A 19662-nucleotide genomic window follows, 5' to 3' on the forward strand; every position below is an offset into this window, starting at 1 on the left:
CAGCACCTCCCCAGGCGTGTCTGGCCCTTCCTTGGCCCCCAGCATGTAGAGGAGGAGGAAGACAGCCAGGACTGGCTTGCAGCAGCTGCTGGGCCTGCATTATCCCGAACAGGAGGAGGGCACCTGTGTGGATGTGTGCGAGAGGGGCTCCTGGCCAACTGGGCTGATTGTGGAGTTACTAGGACGCCCTAGGCCTGTGTTGCCTGGTTTTGGAACCAGGGTTGGCCTGAAGCCTCTGCCTTTTCCTTGTGAAGGGCTCCTGGGTGGGCAGGGCTCGGGCTGGCCGGTGCGGGCCAGTCCAGGGCTCAGAGCAGTCCTGGTCTTTGCCTGCCAGCCCGTTTGCAGCTGCCCCCCAGACACCCCAGAACTGCAGCTAGGGCCTACCAGTGCCACTCCCTCTGACTGTGGGCTGCAGTTTGATACTCAACGGCCTGTAATACTACCGTCCCTTGCCACACCTGAAGCAGTGGACATGCCTTGGGATCTCTCCAGCTCGGGGTGACTTTGGAACAGGTGTCTGCAAGGAGGGTTCCCCGCAAGGACCTCTCATCCACATCCGGGGCTCGCAGAGGTTGACCGGGACACTGGGATGAAGCCCCTGCTGTGTGTGCTGCCTTGTAGCTGGGATTTGGGAGCAGGGTTGGCTCTGTGTGCAGCCCTTGTCCGCCTTTGCAGGTGCAGAGAACACATTAACCCTGGTGTCAGCTTACAGCCTGGGAGTACAAAGCCTTGGCTAATGATTAAAGACACATAGGTCCATGGCTGGAGGCTCCCCCAGGCTACAGCCCGTGCCCCCATCCCCACCCCCACCCCCACCTCCCCTGGGCACTTGCACTGCCAGGTGTGTCGCACCGGGAGGTGCTGAATTCCCACGCTCTGACCACTGACTGCATCTGTATGCTTAGAGTTGCTGTGTTTCTCTGGGCCTTGGGACCCTCAACCTAAAGTGAGAGCTGGGGTTTGGGATCAGGGCTGGGGGACCCTGGTTCCTGCACACCAAGCCCCTACCTTTAGCTGAATGTAGGCCTCCTGGGCACCCACCATCTGCAATGTTGTGAATGAATGATGTCAAGTGTGGCGGCTTCATCGTTGCACTGTATGTGGGAGACCTGGCGGAGTGTGGCCTTCCTCTCCTGAAGGTTTCAGATTCAGTAGCAGGTGCACATTTGAAGCCTGCAGGGGCTGTTGGGTCACATGTGATCTGAGCAAGGCAGCAGTGACTGCTGAAGGGAGAAATACTTGTGTTTGTGATGACACAAGTTGGGGGAGTGTGTGAGTGTGACTGCCTGGCAGTGCTGGGAGGCGTTCTGCGTACACAGCATGTTACTTTACCTGCAGGGGGAATGGGACTTTCCTCACCAAGGAAGCTGCATACGGCACGTCCCCTTGCTCCCAAGTCTGCATCCCAGGACAGACACGCAACATGGGAGGGAGACCATGGCCAGCCTGGGAGGAGGCCTGGCCTCATCTGGTCCCATCTTGTTTACCTGCCGGGGTATAGTCTCACCAGCCAGTAAAGGCTGTGCAGGAAATCAGGTTCCTGGGGCGCTATGCTCCAGGGGTGAGAGCATCTCTGCGTGGGAGGGAGGCCTGCTCACATGTTGGGGTGCCCAGCACCCCCGTCCTTGAGGGCAGGAGTCCTGGGTACTCTCCCCTGCACGGGCTGCAGGCCTGTTTCGATGCAGTGCCCGGGGAGGGTGTGGCAGCATTTGCCATGTGGAAAGGAAGTGCTCTTCTCTCTGAGATCCGGGTCTCACTTGGCGGCTCTGTCCCAGAGGAAAGGGGACCGGTGTGGGATACATGGATGCTTTCCCTGTTAGGGGAGGGATGCCTCTGCAGGCTGGCTCCTGAGCTCCCAGGGTGAGGACCTTGACGTTCCTGACCCAGCCTTCTAGGCCTGGGCCCGTCTGTGCACCAGAGTGACCTGGGGAAGCGGCCGGAGTGGCGAGGGCAGCGGCTTGGAGGGGGGGGGGGGGCGGAAGCATGGGGTGTGGCTGGTGAGGAGTCGGGCCTGGGGGAAGGAGTTGCATCGCCACCACGGGATCTGGCTGGGGAAATCCTCTCAGCCACTGTGGAGTGGGGAGGGAGCTGGCTTGTGAGGGAACTGAAAACGAGCCCGGAAGTGCACCCAGGGAAGAGCCGCTGGTGACACGTGGGGTGACTGACAGCAGTCTTGGCTCTGTCCTATGGCTGGTTCCATCTCAAAACTTTTTTCGTTGTTTGGCCTTACACAGATCAATGTAGTTAATAACCGATAAAATTCTAGCAGTGTGATTGTTCCCTTTCCCCATAATCCCTCTGACTTTTATAGTTTTTGAGAGAACATTTAATTTACATTACAGACAAGGGCTGGTTGTCTACCAGATGAAGGTTCAACATACACAAAGCAGCAAGGTCCTGGCTCAGGGGGCACAGGCAGGGGCCGTGGGCGAAGCCACAGCACGTGGGGTGTGGGAGGGGTTACACAGGCGTGCACTGCTGGCCACGATGCTGGTGCTGTTGCCTGGGATCCCAGATTGGAGCTCAGGCCTGTTGTTGGCCGCACACTGGTGGCTGCATGGACAGTGCAGCCTGGGCCCCTGTCCTGTGCCCCTCGCCCAGTCGTGGTCCATTGTCTCCAGGCTAGACATGGGACTTCAAGCTACAGGGCCTGGAAAGCCTTCCATCCACAGCTCTGCAGTCTCAGAGCATGCTGGCAGCTGCCCAGGCAGGCAGCACAGGACACAAGACCTGCCGGTGTGGAGAGGTCAGCTTTAGCAAGCCTTACGGAAAGCACAGAGCAGCAAGAACACTGGCTGAGGGACTGCCTCCAACCAGCCAAGCAGTCTTCTGAAGCGTAACCAGTGAAAGGCCAGGACACGGAGACAGGTCTTCCATCTGCTGGTTCGCTGCCATGTGCCTGCCATGGCCGAGGTCAGGGCAAGTTGAAGCGAGGCTCTTGATCTGGGTCTCCCACACGGGGCCGGACTCAGCATCTGAAGCTGTCACTGTCTACGCAGGGGTGAGGAATAGAGCCAGGATTTGAACTCAGGCCCCACCCCGCTTTTCGCTGGGAGGTTGGCACATGTGTACTGCCAGAGATGACCTTGTCTGAGTTGTTAGGACAAAGAAGCCCTGAGGCCCAGGCGCGCAGAGAGCTGGTGTGGGGCCCGGGCGTCCCGGGACTTGGAGAGTTGGTGTGGGGCCCGGGCGTCCCGGAGCCTGGGCACTCGGAGAGCTGGTGTGGGGCCCGGGCGTCCCGGGACTCGGAGAGCTGGTATGGGGTCCGGGTGACCCGGGACTCGGAGAGCTGGTGTGGGGTCTGGGCACGCGGAGAGTTGGTGGGGTCCTGATGCTATCAGTTCCCTGGGCAGCCCCCGCTTGGGCCTGTCCTACTTAGCTGCCTGCCTGAGGTCCACCGCCATTCTCTAGCTGCCAGCAGGCCTCCTCCCGTCAGGCTTCAACCCCACCTGCCCGGGGTCCCCTGTGAGAGCCACTCCTAAGGAGGCTCTTCCTAGGCCCTTTGGCGTCACACACTCCTGCCCCTCCTGGTCTCCCCAAGAGCCAACCCTGTCACCCCAGCTCTGGAGGTGGCTCTGCTCCTGGGCACTGTCCCCATTAGGGGTCTGTATATTCATGCATTGGTTCCATTCCTCCTGGCATTCCAACCTCCTTCTGTCTACCTCCCTGTGCTGCCCCTGCAAGCTCCTTTGTACCCACCAACCTGAGCCACCCGTGGGTGGACATCTGTGCTGGTGGCCAGTGTGCGAGGGCCTGCCAAAGGGCAGCTGGCTGCATGCGGTGTCCTTGTCACCTGGGACTTGGGCTGTCACGGGCATCCCTGTGTTTGTAGGACAGCTTTCCGTGGACAGAGTTAGCCGGTGGCGGCCAGGCCCCAGCATGGAGTGAGTGAGGGTGGCCTGCATGGTGAGCTGCAAGCAGGGCTTTTGGGAAGTCTCTCCCTGGGCTCCCCCATTGCCTTGCTTGCCCAGGATTGGGTTACTAACGGTCGCTGCCGCTCTTGGGGTCAGAAGTTGGCATTGTTTTTTAAAGACTTTTTAGAAAAAAAAAATATTTCCAAGGCAGAGTTAGAGAGAGAGAGAGAAATCTTCCATCTACTGGTTCACAAGGGCCACCGTGGCGGAAGCTTTGTCAGGAGCTTCTCCCACTTGGGTGCACTTGGGTGCACTGTGCTGGGGCCTGCCCACACCTGTGGATCTCAGGTCCTGGACAAACTTGCTGTTCTGTTGGCCCTTGACCGGCCATACAGGTGAGACCTAGTGTGTGCCTGCTTGGGGGACTCCCCTGGGGTGGCTCCTGCTGCCCCCCAGTGTCTGTGTTGAGGGGACCAGGTGGCCACCCTATGGGGCATGCTGGGACGTGTGCCGGAGCAGACAGGTCCGACTGGGGGCCACCCACAGTGTCACATGGCAGGTGTTGTCCAGCTGCAAAGGAATGTGGTCGCCTCTGGCCATCTGTGCACTGTTCAGGACTGGGCCGTGACTCCCCTGTGGGTTATGCCTGGGTACCTGTGTGCTGTTCGTGCCTGTGTCTGGCCACTCCTCCAGGGGCTGGGTGTCTGAGGGCACTGTTTTAGGGTTTCCAGCTTTCCTGTGAGGCAGCTGTTGTCACCCATTTCCAGAGGCAGACACTGAGGCTCAGGAATTACAGCTAAGTCCTGTGGGTGCCTCCAGTCTGAGCAGCGTGGCTTTGGCCTGCGGTCCCCCAGGCTTTCTCGGGCACCTGGCTCCTGGCCAGGGGGGTGGGCAGGCACCCTCTTCTGGTCGTGAGCTTCTGGACTGGGAGCCCCGTGGCCCCCCGTGGAGTGGGTCCCTGCCTGGCCTGCCCGCTCTAGGTGAAGAAGTTCTGTCTGTGGTGTAGCACCTCACTGGGAGGGAAGCCAGGCGCATGCAGGGCGTGACTGTACAGCCAGTACGTGCCTTCCGGCCAGCCTGGGAGGTGGCCAACCAGCACAGTGAAGTCGGTCAGGTGCGGCCCCTGCTGGCGGTGCCACCCACCACTGGCACCCTTCCGTATGTTGAGCCTCGGGCAGGCTGGGTGAACTGTGCAGGGTCTGTCCACGGCCAGTGTCTCTGGGAGACTGAGCCCACTGGGCTCACGATGCTGTAACCTGGGAGCCTCTGCCACGGCTCCCTGTCCTCCATGGTTCAGTGTGCAGGCTGTGTTCCCAGCTACTGCCTGAGTGTCTTGGTTTTGTTTTTACTTGGATGTGTTATTGAGGCAGAGTGAGGTCTCTTATGAGTCATCACAGATGAGGTGGAGCGATTGGGAGCTAAGGCAGGAAGTGGAGGAGAGAGCGGGAGGGAGGAGAGAGGGGAAGGGAGGCAGCTGCTGAGATCTCCAGAGATTTGGGGTGAGGGTCCCAAAGGAGACTTCTGGAAGCCACCACCTGTGCCTGCTGTTCTGTGTACCTCGCGGAGGGCGGAGTTCCCTGGAGACCCAGGCTGGGATGGTCCTGGGAGTGCACGGCTGGCTGGTCAGCTTCCTGGTCCCATGGATTCTCGGCAGGCTGGCAGTGTCCTGTGCCTGTGTACAAGCATGGGTGCTCTGTGCGAGGCCTGGTGCACCTGCCAGCGGCTCTTGGCGCTGGGCCCTCCCACCTGCTGAGCAGTGCTGGGCTCCCCACCCCTCCTGCTGAGGCCAGGAGCCAGGACATTAGCATGAAGCCTTGGAGTGGGAGGAGCTGCCTGTGGAAGGAAGGAGCCCCAGCACAGTAAGTTCATGACTCCCCGGCCTCCTGGGACTGTCCGAGGACCCCTCCCCTGCCACCCCCACCCCGTAGGCCTCTGGGGGGCACAGGGGGTACATGTGGCTTTTTGGTGAACACTTGTGCCTGTCTGCTCCCCTCCCTGCCTGTCCATCCCCCAGCCACTCCGTTCCATATGGGATGGGCCCAGCCAGGGCTCCTGGCTAGGGACACAGGACTCCGTGCACCTGTATTTGTAAACAAGCCTATCTGAACCCCACACTGCTGCCTGTGGCTGAGCGTGGTGGCAGAGCAGCTGTTCCAGCATCGCGGCCTGGGTCAGGGGCCCTGGAGGGCAGCGTCTACACCTTGAGACGGGTCTCTGGTGTTCTCGTGTGGAAGGGGAGTGTCTCGTGGGGTGTGTGGCCTGGGGGTGTCACTCACCTCCTCTGAGTGTCCCCCACCCAGCCCCTCTCCGTGGGGCCGCCGTTGTGAGCTGGTTGTAGGGTCCCGTGTGAACCCGGCACCTGCAGTGAAAGTGCGTTTCAGGTGCCCGTCACCTGCCTGGCACTCACACAGAACAATTGGGTAAGTGACTCATATTTGTTCAGCACTTAATGCTGCCAGGTGTGGTTCTGAGCCCAGCTGCGCTTCCTTATTGGATCCTGCCCATGCCCCTGAGGTTATCGCCCTGTGCAGGGGAGGAAACTGAGGCTGAGGGAGCAGGTGGGCTTCCGGGGATGGCACAGTGGGAGAAGGGGTGGGCAGAGGGACCGGCCTTGGTTGCGCTGACCGCATGCTGCTGGTGACCCCTGCCAAGGGCTCCCCCTCGCCATGGGTAGCCCAGCCTGTAGCCAGCCCCACCCCATGCACAGCCTCTGCCCTAGGCTGGGGGCCACTGTCCCGCTTCCCTGCACACGTAGCCAGGGCCTTCATTCCTGGGTATGCAGGAATCGGGGCCAGTGGCAGCTACTGTGGGGAGCACACAGGTGGCTCCGGTGAAGCCATACTCCCTGCCCATGTGGGGTGTGGGGTACCAGCTCCGGAAAGAGGGCATGGAGGCAGGGTGGGCAGCAGGGGACATGCTCTGTCTGCTCTGGGTCCTTGCCTTTGTCCTGCCCAGGGCACCCCATTAGTCCCATGAAAGCTGGAGGCAGCGCTGCTGCTGGCTCATGTGTCTTTGGCCATTCTTGGGGGAGTGGACCTCTGCTCCCCTTGGGTGTCCAGGGTGTCCTGGTGGAGGACGCCCTCCATAGGGCAGTTTTGGGAGCTGGTGTGAGAAGACGCTATCAGAAGCAGGTGTGTCTTGGTTTTGGTAGACTCCAGATGCTGAACTCAGCTCAGTGAGTGGGAAACTCCACAGCTTGTGGCTGTGTGTGGCCGTGCCGCACCAGTGGCGTTTGCCCCGCTGGCCTGAGTCGATGCCAAACCACGCCTGCTCCGTGGGCCCCACCTCCCCATGTTGGTCCTTCCTGCATCACTTCCATTCGCTGCATCCTTTGGGGAGGGGCCAGGGGCTCATACTGCGTGGCCTGTCCTCTGCATGGAGCTTTATGAAGCTGACTGAGGTCTGTTGTAAGACTGAAATCCGTGTCTCCCTGCCTCTGCAGTGGCCTCACGGCTCCTGAGTCACTTTGGGGCCCGTGGCTCCCCCTGACCCTTCCCACCTCCTTGAATGCCTGCTTCCCCCCTCCTTCCCTTCGCTCTGCACCTGGAGGCAGCCAGCCAGTGCCCTTGCCAGTGTATGGTGACCGAGCTCGGCTGACAGTGCGTATAATGAGTAGCCTCCTTGCAGTAAAGGAGACCAAGGTTGGGGGAAGCTGCCACCAACTCACATGGGCAGAGAGCTGGGCAATACAAGGCCCTGGGCTGGGACATTCTGTCGTAACCAAAACCTTGTTTAGTCACACGAGATAATAGACGTGGCCCAGGCATGTGGGCTCCAGTCCTCTGAGCTGTGCCAAGGCCCTGTGTATGGCAATGCAGTGTGTGAGGCCAGGAACTGGGCATGAGGGATGCACTTGGAAGGGCAAGGGTGCCGATGTCTGTGCAAGGTGTTCCTTTGGGGGTCCAGTGTTGGGGTGAGCTGCGCAATGTAGAGGCTGCAGGTGAGCCTTTCCCTGCAGGCTGCCATGCTGTGTGCCTGCAGGGCCTGCCCTGGCTTGAGGTGCTCATCCTGGCTGCATGTCCCCAGGCCTGGGGGCAGCGGGGTGTCCTCCCTGGCTAGGGGCAGCAGGGTGTCCGCCCTGGCTTGAGGCACTCATCCTGGCTGTCCCCAGGCCTGGGGACAGCGGGGTGGGTCCGCACAGCTGGCCTGCTTCAGGCCCTCCTGCAGATGTTTTACTGTGCTCTGTAGTAGCACTGGCCACAGCCAGGTCGTGTCCAGTGTCACTCTTGGGCGTGGGCACTTTGGGCCACCCTCTCCACAGAGCCACCCACTGGGGGTTCCTGGCAACTTGGACTACCCTCCGGAATACAGACTGAAGACTCTCGTGTGATCTTGGGTATGAGGACAATACCCTGGTCTCTGTGACACAGCTGTCTGCTGGGCACGAAGGGGGAGCCGTCCTGTGTCGGTGGGGAAGTCATCCAGTTGGGGCTTGTGTCCCCTTAAGTGGCCAGCAATCCTCATCCCTGAAAAGTGAGACAGCTGCCACTCATGACCCTGAGTGGCAGTGTGGGAAACATTGTCTCCACGGGACGGAGGTGGGGCCTTGGGCAGGTGGTCAGGGTCAGGTGTGGCTGTGGGTGGAGTCTTTAGGAAGCAAAATAACCGTGCATCCAGAACTCGGAGAGGAGTTACCCGCTGCGGTCTGGGGCAGCAGCAGGAGGACTTGCCATGGTTGGTTGTGTTCCTGTCACCACCCTCAGCCGCTCCTCTGTGGGGGCACTGGGCTGCTGGCATCTTGATGTGGCACGTGTGTGGTGTGTGTGTGCTCTGGCAGGAGAGCTCCTCTGGGGACTTTCAGTGGGTCCAGGGACCCTGGCCCCGCTGCCCTCCCTCTCTTGAGCTGTGTGCCTGGCTCGCTCTTGTGCCGTCTGAGCCCCAGGTCTGTCCTCCCGCCAAGGCGGCTGCCGTTCCCTGGTGTGAGCACTGTTCTGATGGTGATGTTTGTATTACTGTCACCAGATATCCCCGGGGGTGGGCGGGGGACCATGGTGGTGCTTTGAGGGATGCCATGGTAGTGTCCCTGGGGGACAGCAGGGCTCCCTAACCCCACATTACTGGGAGGTGGAAGCACAAGGTGGCCACCCCTGCAGCGGGCAGGGGGCATTTCCTCTGCTCACAGGTGCATAGTGACCAGGCCTGCCCTGACAGAGGCCAGCCTAGCTCCTCCCAGGGAAGCTGCCTTCAACTTCCTGTCATCCTCCGAATGGCCCTGTCTCATATGGAACAGCTGTAGACTGTATGTGTCTCGTGACTGAGAGGTGGCCACAGGCACTGATGTCCCTCTGGCTCCAGGGTTGCCATTACTGTGTTTGTTTCCACAAATAGGTGACAAGCTGCTTTGGGAAAGAAGGGAGTTGGCAGCTCCAGAAAGTGTGGCATGTGGGGGTTGCTCTGGCACCTGCCCCTCCATGATGCTGCTTGGTCCACAGCTGCTGTATGTGCAGGAGGCTGGCAACTGGGGTGATCAGAGACCTCCTGTTGTGCCCAGGGACCTGGCCTTATGGCCAGGATAAGCAGCCGGCTGCTGCAGAGGTGGCTGCTGCGTCAGGCGGGAACCCTGGGCTGGCAGTCTCGCAGGCTTGCCTCTCGTGGCTTTCACCTTAACCCCAGATTCCGGCGATGCTGGCCCCTCCTCCCCTGAGCTCTCAGCGCCTCTGGAAACTGAAAGCTGTGATAATTCTGTGCCAGCGGGGGCACAGGTGAGGGTGGTGTGGGCTGGCACAGGCTGGGCGGGAGACTTGTTGCTTGTCGTTTCCACCTGGAGAGCAGAGGAGGACAAAGGAAGTCTGTGTTACTGCCTCGTGGAGCTCCCTGCACAGCTAGGGCCCAGCCCTGCTGGCCACACGGACGGACGGGGCCGGAGGGCCCTGGGGCCAGCCTGGACGGCCGTCTGCACAGCCCCAAGAGACACTGGCACACAGACCTGGAGGATCTGCTGGGCTCCAGCACCAGGGTAGGACCCCGCGTCTTTGGGGAGCTCTCACTCCTCAGTCCTCCCCTGGGAACACCTGAGGGTGATGCGTGCCCTGGGGCACCCTCGTGCAGGGGTGAAGCCACTCCTCCACGTGGCATCCCGTCACCTGGTGACTAGTGTCTTGGCTCTTGCCATCCATCGTGGGACTTGTCTCCGTCCCCATCGGGGCATCTCGAGGAGCTGGGGGGCCAGCCCCGGCAATTGGGGGCTGTTATCTCAGGCTCGTCCTCTGTTGAACTCCTTGTGTAATCCCAGGGAGGGGGAGCAGAACAGAGTGGTGGGCCGGCTACACCTTCCCTTTCCTCCTGGCTTGGGGCTGGAGCAGCCCCCACCCCATCCAAGGTGTCTCCTCCCCTTATCCACCAGGGGTCATGGGTTGAAGAGAACTTGGGGTTCTGTGCAGTGTAGTGGCCCCAGCCTCACTGTGAGGGTGCAGAACCTTAGGCCCCACTCATGAGGCAGGAGTGGGGCTGCCTGCCATGGACATGCCCTATAACGTGCAGGTGGCCACCGGTCCTGTACCTGTGTAGGGAAGAAGAGTATGGGGGACTGCTGTGGGCCGGGGATGCAGTGAAACCTCAGGTGTCCTGTGACCTTGGACCAGGCAACCTTGTGACCAGGTGCAGACTGATGAGTTCCTGCTTCATGCCTCACGAGGCATCCCTGTGGGTGGTGGGAGGTCTGAACCCGGAACACCGGCAGCAGTGTGCCTCTTGGCACAGCCTCACTTCTTACCTGCTCAGGTGCCTGGCCCTGTGGTCGGGATGGTGAGTTGATAGCTTCCTGCCGTTGGAATTGACCTTGGCGTCCGTGAGGCCAGACGCCAGAATCCTGGCCGCGGCTGAGATGTGTGTGGCTCCATGCCCTGAGCGCTGTGTGCTGAACTCGGGGTGCTGGGGAGATGCGTCTCTGTGCAGCTCAGGAGGCAGGAGACCCTCCCTGCCTCTGGGACCCTGCCCGCCCTGGTGGTCACACGCTGCTGTGTGTCTGTGATCTTGGGATGTGCTATGAGAACCGGGAGGAAGCCCTTGCAGCATGGTGTGTGTATCCACCCCCGTGAGGGTGTGATTTGCAATAAGGTGAGCAGCATGGTGGGGTCTGCAGCAAAGTACACCTGAGGATGCTGGGTGAGTGGGTGTGTCCCACGTCTGTCGCTGTAGTGGAAAACCAGTGGCTGAGCAGTTGCTGCAGGATGGGGGTCCAAGAAGGGCGGGGGTCCGTGTAGCTGCTGGCTCTCAATGTGGCCAAGCCCCAGGGCTGACAGCCATGTGTACCAAGCACCTGTGTGAGCTGGTGAGAGAGTCTGCAGAGGCCATGGCTCGGGGTGAAGGATTCAGGCACGGCAGCTGAGGTGCCTGGAGGCAGTGCTGGTGTAGCTGGACCACAGCCCTGGGCCGACGTTAGCCTGTTAGCCCCTCTAACATCACCATTCGGCAGGGAAGCGTGGGGCTCCCAGCTGTCCCTCGAGCCTCCTGGGGGCGTCCCACCTCCTCCTCGGGTGCCTGCCCCTTTGGATACTGGAGGAGATGCCCAGTTGATCTTGTGATGGACTCAGTTGTCCTGGGGCTGGGGACTGCGGTGTGTGCCACACTGAACCTGTGTCTGAGCTAAAAATCCAGAGGGTTCTCGCTCATTACGCAGTGCTCCAGCTGCCCATTTCACAGAGGGGAAACTGAGGTTCGCAGTGACTCTGGGCTGACCTCAGGTTTTGTATGTTGGTGCCGCAGCAGAGAAACGAGACCCCGGTTCTCCTGCAAGCACAGCTCTGAGGGTAGTGAGGTCAGGGGCTGGTGCTGTGCCGAGGCTAAGGGAGAAGCCCCCAGAAACCTCTGGGAGGAAGGAGGCGGGGTGTCCCTGAGCCAGCAGGTCCAGGGCCGCGGTCGGCCTGCTGTAGCCCCCATGTCTGCGCTGGCCAGGAATGGCTTTTGAGGAACCGCGGATGGGCCGGTGACTGTCCAGGCCCCACTCCCTAGGCCTGTAGCTGCGGGGCTTCTGACCTGCCTTGCCTTGCCTGAGAAGGACAGAGGGCAGGAAGCAGCCCCCGGGTGGGGAGGACAAGGCCTGAACGCCACCCTGAAGTCATCGGTGTTTTTAGTAGAGAAAGGAAACATACGGGCCAGAAAAACAAGAAAGACCACCGTGATGGCGCACAGCGGAAGCCGGGTAGGGCTCGGCCAGCTGCGCCTGACCACACGGGTGGCCACACACACGGGGGTGTGACTGTGACCATGTTCCGTGGCTCTGGGAGGGTGTACAGCTAAGTTTGCTGCAGGCTTGTCCCCCAGCCCCGTGAACATTGTCTCTGCCCTCGAGGACTCTGCTCCTTGCTGGGGCTGTGGGGCAGGGAGCCCCTCAGAGAGCTGCTGGTGGTCTGTCCCTGGTCATTTCTACAGGACTGCCCCCTCTGGTGGCTGCCCACATCCCCCTGGCATGCGCCACCCCCTCTGGTGGCCGCCCACATCCCCCTGGCATGCGCCACCCCCTCTGGTGGCCGCCCACATCCCCCTGGCATGCGCCACCCCCTCTGGTGGCCGCCCACATCCCCCTGGCATGCGCCACCCCCTCTGGTGGCCGCCCACATCCCCCTGGCATGCGCCACCCCCTCTGGTGGCCGCCCACATCCCCCTGGCATGTGCCACCCCTCTGGTGGCCCCGGCCGTTCTCAGGTGGAGGCCGCCCGCATCCCGCCTGTGCATGCCTTTCTGCTTCCTTCCTTCCTGCACTCTCTCCGCTGTTTATTGGACAAGTGGAGTTTAAGGGAGAAGCAGAAATCTTCCATCTGCTGTTTCACTCCCGAAAAGACTGGAGCAGGTTGAATCCAGAAGCCTGGAACTCCACTCAGGCCTCCCACGTGGGTGCAGGGACCCAAGACCCTGGGCTGTCTGCTCTGCCTTCCCAAGCACAACAGGAAGCAGCATTGAAAGTGGAGCAGTCAGGACTTGAACAGGTGCCTGTGAAGGATGTCAACATTGCAGGCTGTGGTCTCACCACTGCCCCGTGGGCTCAGGGCTCCTGCAGCCCTTGGAGACGTGGCACAGAGGAGGAGGCAGCGGGCTCAGAGGCCAGCCGCATGTGCAGTGAGGCTGTCACCCTCCAGTGCTGGCAGGGCAGTTGCACTGAGCCACGGACGGCCCTGGGAGGCTGCCTGGGCATTAGCCTCTTCCAAAGGCGAGGAGCAGCCAGGCACCTGCCGGGGGAGGGGCTTATGTATGGTCCAGCCCTGGCTCCCCACGCCGTCCTGGCACCTGCTGGGAAAGCAAGAGCCTGCTCTGTGGTTCTGCCTCCATAGGAAGCCAGTCCCAGGACGTCCACAGACACTAAGCCACACATGCTCAGGGCCCTTCCATGGGATGCCATGGTGGGTGCCTGCTGCCCGTGGTTGGATGCTCCCTGGGTGACTTGCAGCCCCTAATGCTGTGGATTGCTGTATGGATGGCTGCTGTGCCATCTGTGGCATGTAAGGGGCACTGACGGCGAGAGGTCTGTGCCCGTGTGGTGTGGACCAACTGCGGAGTGCATGTCTGCCGCAGCCTAGCACTTCTGCAGCCTCCTCCGTCCCCAGCCGGAAGCTGTGTGAAGGGGACCTCTGTGTGACTTGTGCATGCTGTCTTTCCAGGCCCCAGGGAGTGCCCCACTGCCCGCCTCTCTCTCCAGTGACCGGCCATCGCGGTGAGTGTTCCCTGTCTCCTCGTGGCTTTTCTGACTTAAATACTGACTCCCTAGAAGTGACACACAGGTGGTTTGTACGGTCCTTTTCTGAGCTGTTGCTGAGCCTGACCATGTAGGTGGCCTAGGGGAAGTTCCAGCAGACATCCGCAGAGGGGAGCTGGAGCCACTGCTGGTGGCTGGAGAGCTACACCCCAAATCCTGCAGGGTTCCCCTCGGAGCACTGTGGTGGCTATAGAAGCCGCATTACTGTTGCTTTTTTTTTTTTTATTTTTTTTATTTTTTATTTATTATTATTTTTTTTTATATATATACTGTTGCTTTAAAAGCAACAGAAGGCAAGGCCCAGCAGAGGCTACAGAGCCCTGAAGTGTGGAGACCGCCTCCTCCCAGGGGGTGGAGGCCCCCTCCTCCCAGGGGGTGGAGATCCCCTCCTCCCAGGGGGTGGAGGCCCCCTCCTCCCAGGGGGTGGAGATCCCCTCCTCCCAGGGGGTGGAGGCCCCCTGCCTCGTGCCCTCCCCTCCTGGGATGCCAGGGTTCCCCATGCCCGTCTCCTTCCTCTTCCTCCCTCACTGCACCTCCTTTGGGAGGCCGCGCCCTGGGGAGTGGCCGCTTGCTGTTGACTGGCAGCTATGGCTTCTGTTGCCCTGTGTCTCGTGCTCATCCTGATGCCTGGCACAGGGGTGATGCCCCCTCTGCCATCCAGGGAGCCCAACCTTTGAACCCCCGTACCCCCTGCAGCCACAGAGGCTGGGGCCCCATGTCTGAGCCCAGTGTCGCTGCTGCCTCCCGCTGGCCCCTTGTACCGCTGGCCTGTTGGTGACCTGAGGGAGCAGGCGGGTCCTGTGCCCTGTAGGGGTGCCAGGCAGCCTTCTGCAAGGCCATGGGGTGAGTGGCTGGCCCTGCCTGTTTCCACCATCCCTCCCTGTGAGTTGACCAACTGGCCCTTTTCTCGCAGGCCTGAGGCCCCCAGCCCCGCCATGGAGGACGGACACGAGTTAGATCTCACCTACATCACGGAGCGCATCATCGCCGTGTCCTTCCCCGCTGGTGGCTGCGAGGAGTCCTACCTGCGCCACCTGCAGGAGGTCACGCGTATGCTCAAGTCCAAGCACGGTGACAACTACCTGGTGAGCCCTGTGGCCATGCAGGAGCTGAGCCTCAGTGCCCGGTGTGGGGTGGACCCAGAGCCCTGCCCCCTCTCCCCCTGCCGGTCTCCTGTATCAGCCCCAGGAGCCCCCACAGGCCTGTGGCCACGCAGGAGCTGAGCCTCAGTGCCCGGTGTGGGGTGGGCCCAGAGCCCTGCCCCCTCCCCCCCGCCACCACCCCTGCTGGTCTCCTGTAGCAGCCCTGCTAATCAGAGGGTAAACTTGACCCTGCTCCCAAGCAAACAGTGAGTCGGCAAGACCAAGGGGTGCGGTGGCCAGAAGGCCAAGTGCCGCCGCAGGTGGGCGGGTGGCTGGATTTGCCAGACACGCCTGACCCTGGCCAGGTGTCCATGTTTGGGAGAGCAGGAGTTGGTCTCTCATGCCCTGTGTGGGTTGTTGTTTCTGTCCCCAGGTGCTAGCTGGGTGTCTCCTCTAGCACCCTGCTGGCACCTTTTCCTTCCTCCCTCCACCTTATCCACAGGCCTGCGCCAACAAGGAGGCCATTGTCACCCTTATCAGCTTCTCCCACACTGGGCGGGGGAGCTCCCTAGACTTGGCCCCTCACCACCCCTGCCTAAGGTGGCTCCCACCCCACCCCGTGGGGCTCGTGGGGTTCCCTCCTCTAGGAGCGCCTTCCCTGGCAAGGCCAGGTCCAGCATAGGCACTGCGCCCAGCTGCCTGCCCCAGAGACCACCCTGAGGGCCTGGCACCTAGAAGGGCACTCCTGACACTGGGTAGGCCTTGTTAGAGCCCCATGCCCCATGCAAGGATGCTTAGGGCAAGGGTCCCTTCCTGGTGTGGGGACAGGCCCTCTGGAAACCCGCAAGAGACCTGGCACACCCTGGTGTGTTAACCCTAATTGTTTAAGTCCTGTGTGTGGCTTTCAAAGTTTTCATAGCAGCATAAATTTGTCTTTACGTCTATCTCCCTCAGACTTTTTGAAGTATTTTATCCTCTATGATTTATTTGAGAGATGGAGGTGGAGGGGGAGGAAGGTAGCTTCTGCTATTTGGCTCACACTCCAAATGCTTGCAGCAGGCAAGGCCAGGCCAGCCTGAAGCTAGGACCCCAGAGCCAGAACACCATCCTGGCCTCCCCTGTGGGTGGCAGGGTCCCAGACACTTGGTCCATCGTCTGTCGCCTTCCCTGGTGCGCTAGGGGGAAGTGAGGTTGGAAGTGGGGCAGCCAGGACTGAAAGCAGCACTCTAGTGACCTACGTTGGCGTTTCAAGTGGCAGCTCAGACTGGCCACTTCACAGCACTGGCCCATGTCCACGTGTTCTGCAGGTGTCTTGGCTGAGTAAGCGTGTCAGTTAATGGAGTGGCATGTGGGCGTATGTCGAGTTGGTGCCGCCCTAGCTGCAATCCTGTGGAGGCAAACGGTGCCAAACGGATCATGTTTCCTTCCCTCTCTGGGTCAACATGTAGTCCAACAGCCCTCTGCCTCCCCCGCAGGTGATTAACCTTTCAGAGAGGAGCTACGACCTCACGAAGCTGAACCCCAAGGTATGCACTTGATGCCTGCGTGCTCCGAGTTCTGTGAAAAGTGTGTGAGTTCTGCTTCAGGCATGCTGGAGTGGGGCTGGATCAGCGATGCTGGGAGCTGTTCCTGTCTGTGTTTGTTTGTTTGTTTGTTGTTTCTTTAATCGAAAGTTTGAAGTAATTCTAGCTTCATGGAAAAATCATGAAGCGCAGGTATCCCAGGCACCCTTCTGCTGTCCCCCATGGCAGCCTTTTGCAACATTAAGACAAGTTGAGCCTCCCTAAATGTGCAAATCCAGAATTCCAGATGGTTCCAGGGTCAGAGTTACACAGAGCGAGAGAAGAGCGAGACTCTTGCTCCTGCTGGCTCACTCTGGAGACAACCCTGTGGCCAGCACTGGGCCTGATTGAAGCCAGGAGCCAGAAGCTTCTCCTGGGGGTCTCCCATGTGAGTGGCAGGGAGCTAAACACTTGGGTCATCTGCTGCTGCTTTTCCTAAGCTTTGTTTAGGCTGGAAGTAGAGCAGCTGGGCCCCAAACCGGTCCCCATACAGAATGTTGCCATTGCTTGTGGTGGCTTAAGTTGCTATGCCACAAGGCCGGCCCCAACACGTGAGATTTTTTAAGCATTGCACATTTATTTGAATGGAACTATTTCATTCATAAAATTATAAGTAGTACTGTTCCCATTGCTTTCAGGCTGTGTGTGTGAGATGTACATGCCACACAAATAAACTACGTGAGCTGTGGCTTGTGGGATGTATACACATATTCTAAAATCTGAAAATGTTTGACATCCCAAGCACATGTGGTCCTGAGCGTTTTGGATCTGGAACACTCAGCCTGCAGTGAAATACCCAAGCCAGGCGCCCAGCACTGCTGGATCCTGCCAACCTCGTTCCCGAGTCAGTGGATTGCACGTGCTGCAGGTGTGAGGGTGTGCTCCACAGCTTCCTCTCGTGCCTCAGCTGGTACAACCAGCATGAACACCACCCACTCCATCATGTGTGTGGACTGCTGATGTGTGTGTGACTTCATGTGTGTGGATTGGTATAACCACCACTGACACGTGTGTGCCTGTCACTTTATCACGTATGTTGGTTGGTTGGTATAACCACCACTGACACGTTTTTGTCACTTCATCACGTATGTTGGTTGTTTGGTATAACCACCACTGACACATGTGTGCCTATCACTTTATCACGTATGTTGGTTGGTATAACCCCCACTGACACATGTATCTGTCACTTCATCACATGTGTGGATGTGTGTCGCCACCACAACCTGGACACAGCCTTCCCATCACAGGGGCGTCTGTCCTGTCACCTCTTCGTGGTCCCCCAGCCCCAGCCAGTGCTCACCATCAGTAGCCGAAGCTCTAAGGCTGTGAGTGCTGGCCCACACGACTTCTGTCTCACAGCCTTTAGAATAAAGAAGTAGAGGCCAAGCATCCTTAACCTCATAACCCCAGACCCCAAGTGCTGCACACTGCAGGACTCTGTGTGCCAGAATGCCCCAGGTTGGGAGCGTTTCAGATTAGGAATGCTCAGCTGGTCATGTTGGTGCCAGATTCCTGCCGTGTCTGGAACACTGCCACTCCCCGGCGTTTCCCACTGGGACGCGAGACCTGTGGTTGTGCCGCTAGCTGCCCGTGCTTCGCCAGAGGATGGAATGTGTGTGGTGATGGCGGCTCCTCTGGCTGCACTTGGACAGAGACCAGTGCTGGTCGCTGGTCGCTGAGCGCTGGTCGCTGGTCGCTGGTCGCTGAGCGCTGGGCAGTGGGACTGCTTTCAGGCAGTCTCCTGAATTTCCCATCCATGCTACACCACTTCTCTCCCTGTTCATACCGAGACAGAGCTCTGCCTCCGTCCACCCTTAACAAGGAGGTGCATGGGGAGATGACACCACCGTGTGGCCACTGTGACTTTAGGATTGGGGTGAATGTGAGGCCACCTCGAGCTCTGGTTCTTATGTGCGGACATCCTGTGCCCGTCACGGGGTTCTTGGGAGGGCTCTTTATTTGTGCACCTGGCTCCTGGGGCATGGCGCTGAACATGCCTGTGGCAGAGCTGTCCGACCTGGCCCCACACAGTCCTGCACCCTTCTTGCCCCAGAAAGTCCGCCCAGACCCTGGGCTTCAGGGATGTTATAGTGGACACAGGACAGCAGCCTGGCCACCGCAGCCGTTCCAGGAAGCCCCCTCTCATTGCAGATCATGGACGTGGGCTGGCCAGAGCTGCACGCACCGCCCCTGGACAAGATGTGCACCATATGCAAGGCCCAGGAGTCCTGGCTCAACAGCGACCCTCAGCACGTGGTTGTCATCCACTGCAGGGTGAGCTCTGCCCTCCGCACACTGGGGCCTGCCAGGGTGTCGGTGGTCTGAGAGGGGTCACGTGGGGTGCCCGATGGCTTTGTGGGGCCTGAGAGCCTGAGAACAGTGGATGGAGGGGGTCAGTCCCATAGCCTGCTGAGTTGGGCCTTGGCAGTGAGGACTGAGGGCAGGATGAGGTGAGTCCTTTCACTTTTACCCAGACTTGATTTTCTCGGAGAATCGCTTGTTCAGAGAGGGATGCTGGGCCGGCGCGCTGGACGTCTGTGTGCTTGGAGCTGCAGTGGCCCGTGGGTGCTAGGTGTGCTGTGCGGGGGGAGCTGATGCTCTTGCAGAGCCCTGGGCCGAGCTCGCTGCCAGACGGCTGGTGCTGGCTGAGGGCTCGGTGCCTGGCAGCCTCAGCAGGTGCCGGTGGCGTCATCCTCCAGCCGCCTGGCATTCATCCCTCTGAATTCCGGTCTCCCAGCTACCGGGGAGTTGTTTTTAGCCTCTTCCTGTGCTACCTTGGATTCTTGGATTGGGTTGGAATGAAAAGGACTGGAGAGAGAGATCGTGGGTTTACCCATCCCACAAGGCACATCACTTGGAAGAGGAAAGCTGTCTTCCCAGACTCTTCGGTAGGATGGGATCCTAGGCGTGGGCAGCTGCCCAAGGAGAGGGGTCGCTGTCACTGTAGGTGGTGGCCCCTGTTCTGTGTGCTGTGCACTTGCCCTGCCTTCCCAGGCCCTCCACAGTGTCTGGGGAATGTGGAATGCAGATCTGCTGGCTCGGGGCACAGCAGGGTGCAGCCAGCTTAGGGCCCCTCACCCCACCCTGCCGCAGCCTCCTGGGACTCACAGAGACACGCCTGGGGCACTCGAGTCCTCACTTGCTCCTCTCTGATCACGTCTGTTTTCCCAAATCCGGCTGGTCACATCCCCCTGGAAATATCCCTGCTGGTGTCTCCCTGCTTCTCCATCCACAACAGCTGCTTCTCGTGTGCCATGAGGGTCAGGAGCCCCTGCCTGCACTAGTACTTTCCTGTAGCATGCAGGTCTTGTCAGCTAGTGGGAGCCGTGGTCCTGGGCTCAGCCTGGAGGTTTTCACCCCAGTCCTGCTGCTGTCCATTCTGAACTCCTGCAGGCTGGACAGCCCCTGGTCCAGCTGCAGCTCGGAGCTCGGCAGCCCCGCCTCCCTCGGCTGGCTGCCCTGGCTGTTTTATGAGG

General features: G+C 60.1%; 1 protein-coding gene across 4 annotated transcripts in view; it reads left to right on the top strand.

Annotated features, from left to right (window-relative positions):
- TNS3 (tensin 3) overlaps positions 1–19662 on the top strand; it is a 130319-nt gene that overhangs the window by 46108 nt on the left and 64549 nt on the right. The window contains exons 1-5 of one of the 4 annotated variants that reach the window (XM_058678366.1): positions 5323–5713; positions 13448–13500; positions 14456–14627; positions 16100–16150; positions 18338–18460. In XM_058678366.1, coding sequence (XP_058534349.1) covers positions 14478–14627; positions 16100–16150; positions 18338–18460 — 324 coding nt within the window. In that variant the 5' untranslated portion in view covers positions 5323–5713; positions 13448–13500; positions 14456–14477. Of the gene's footprint in view, positions 1–5322; positions 5714–9412; positions 9557–9596; positions 9811–13447; positions 13501–14455; positions 14628–16099; positions 16151–18337; positions 18461–19662 lie in introns of those variants that run through there. The other 3 variants (XM_058678368.1, XM_058678367.1, XM_058678365.1) reach the window with 3 other exon arrangements.

The sequence above is a fragment of the Ochotona princeps genome, chromosome 20 (genome assembly GCF_030435755.1).
Source record: "Ochotona princeps isolate mOchPri1 chromosome 20, mOchPri1.hap1, whole genome shotgun sequence".
In the NCBI taxonomy this organism is placed as follows: domain Eukaryota; kingdom Metazoa; phylum Chordata; class Mammalia; order Lagomorpha; family Ochotonidae; genus Ochotona; species Ochotona princeps.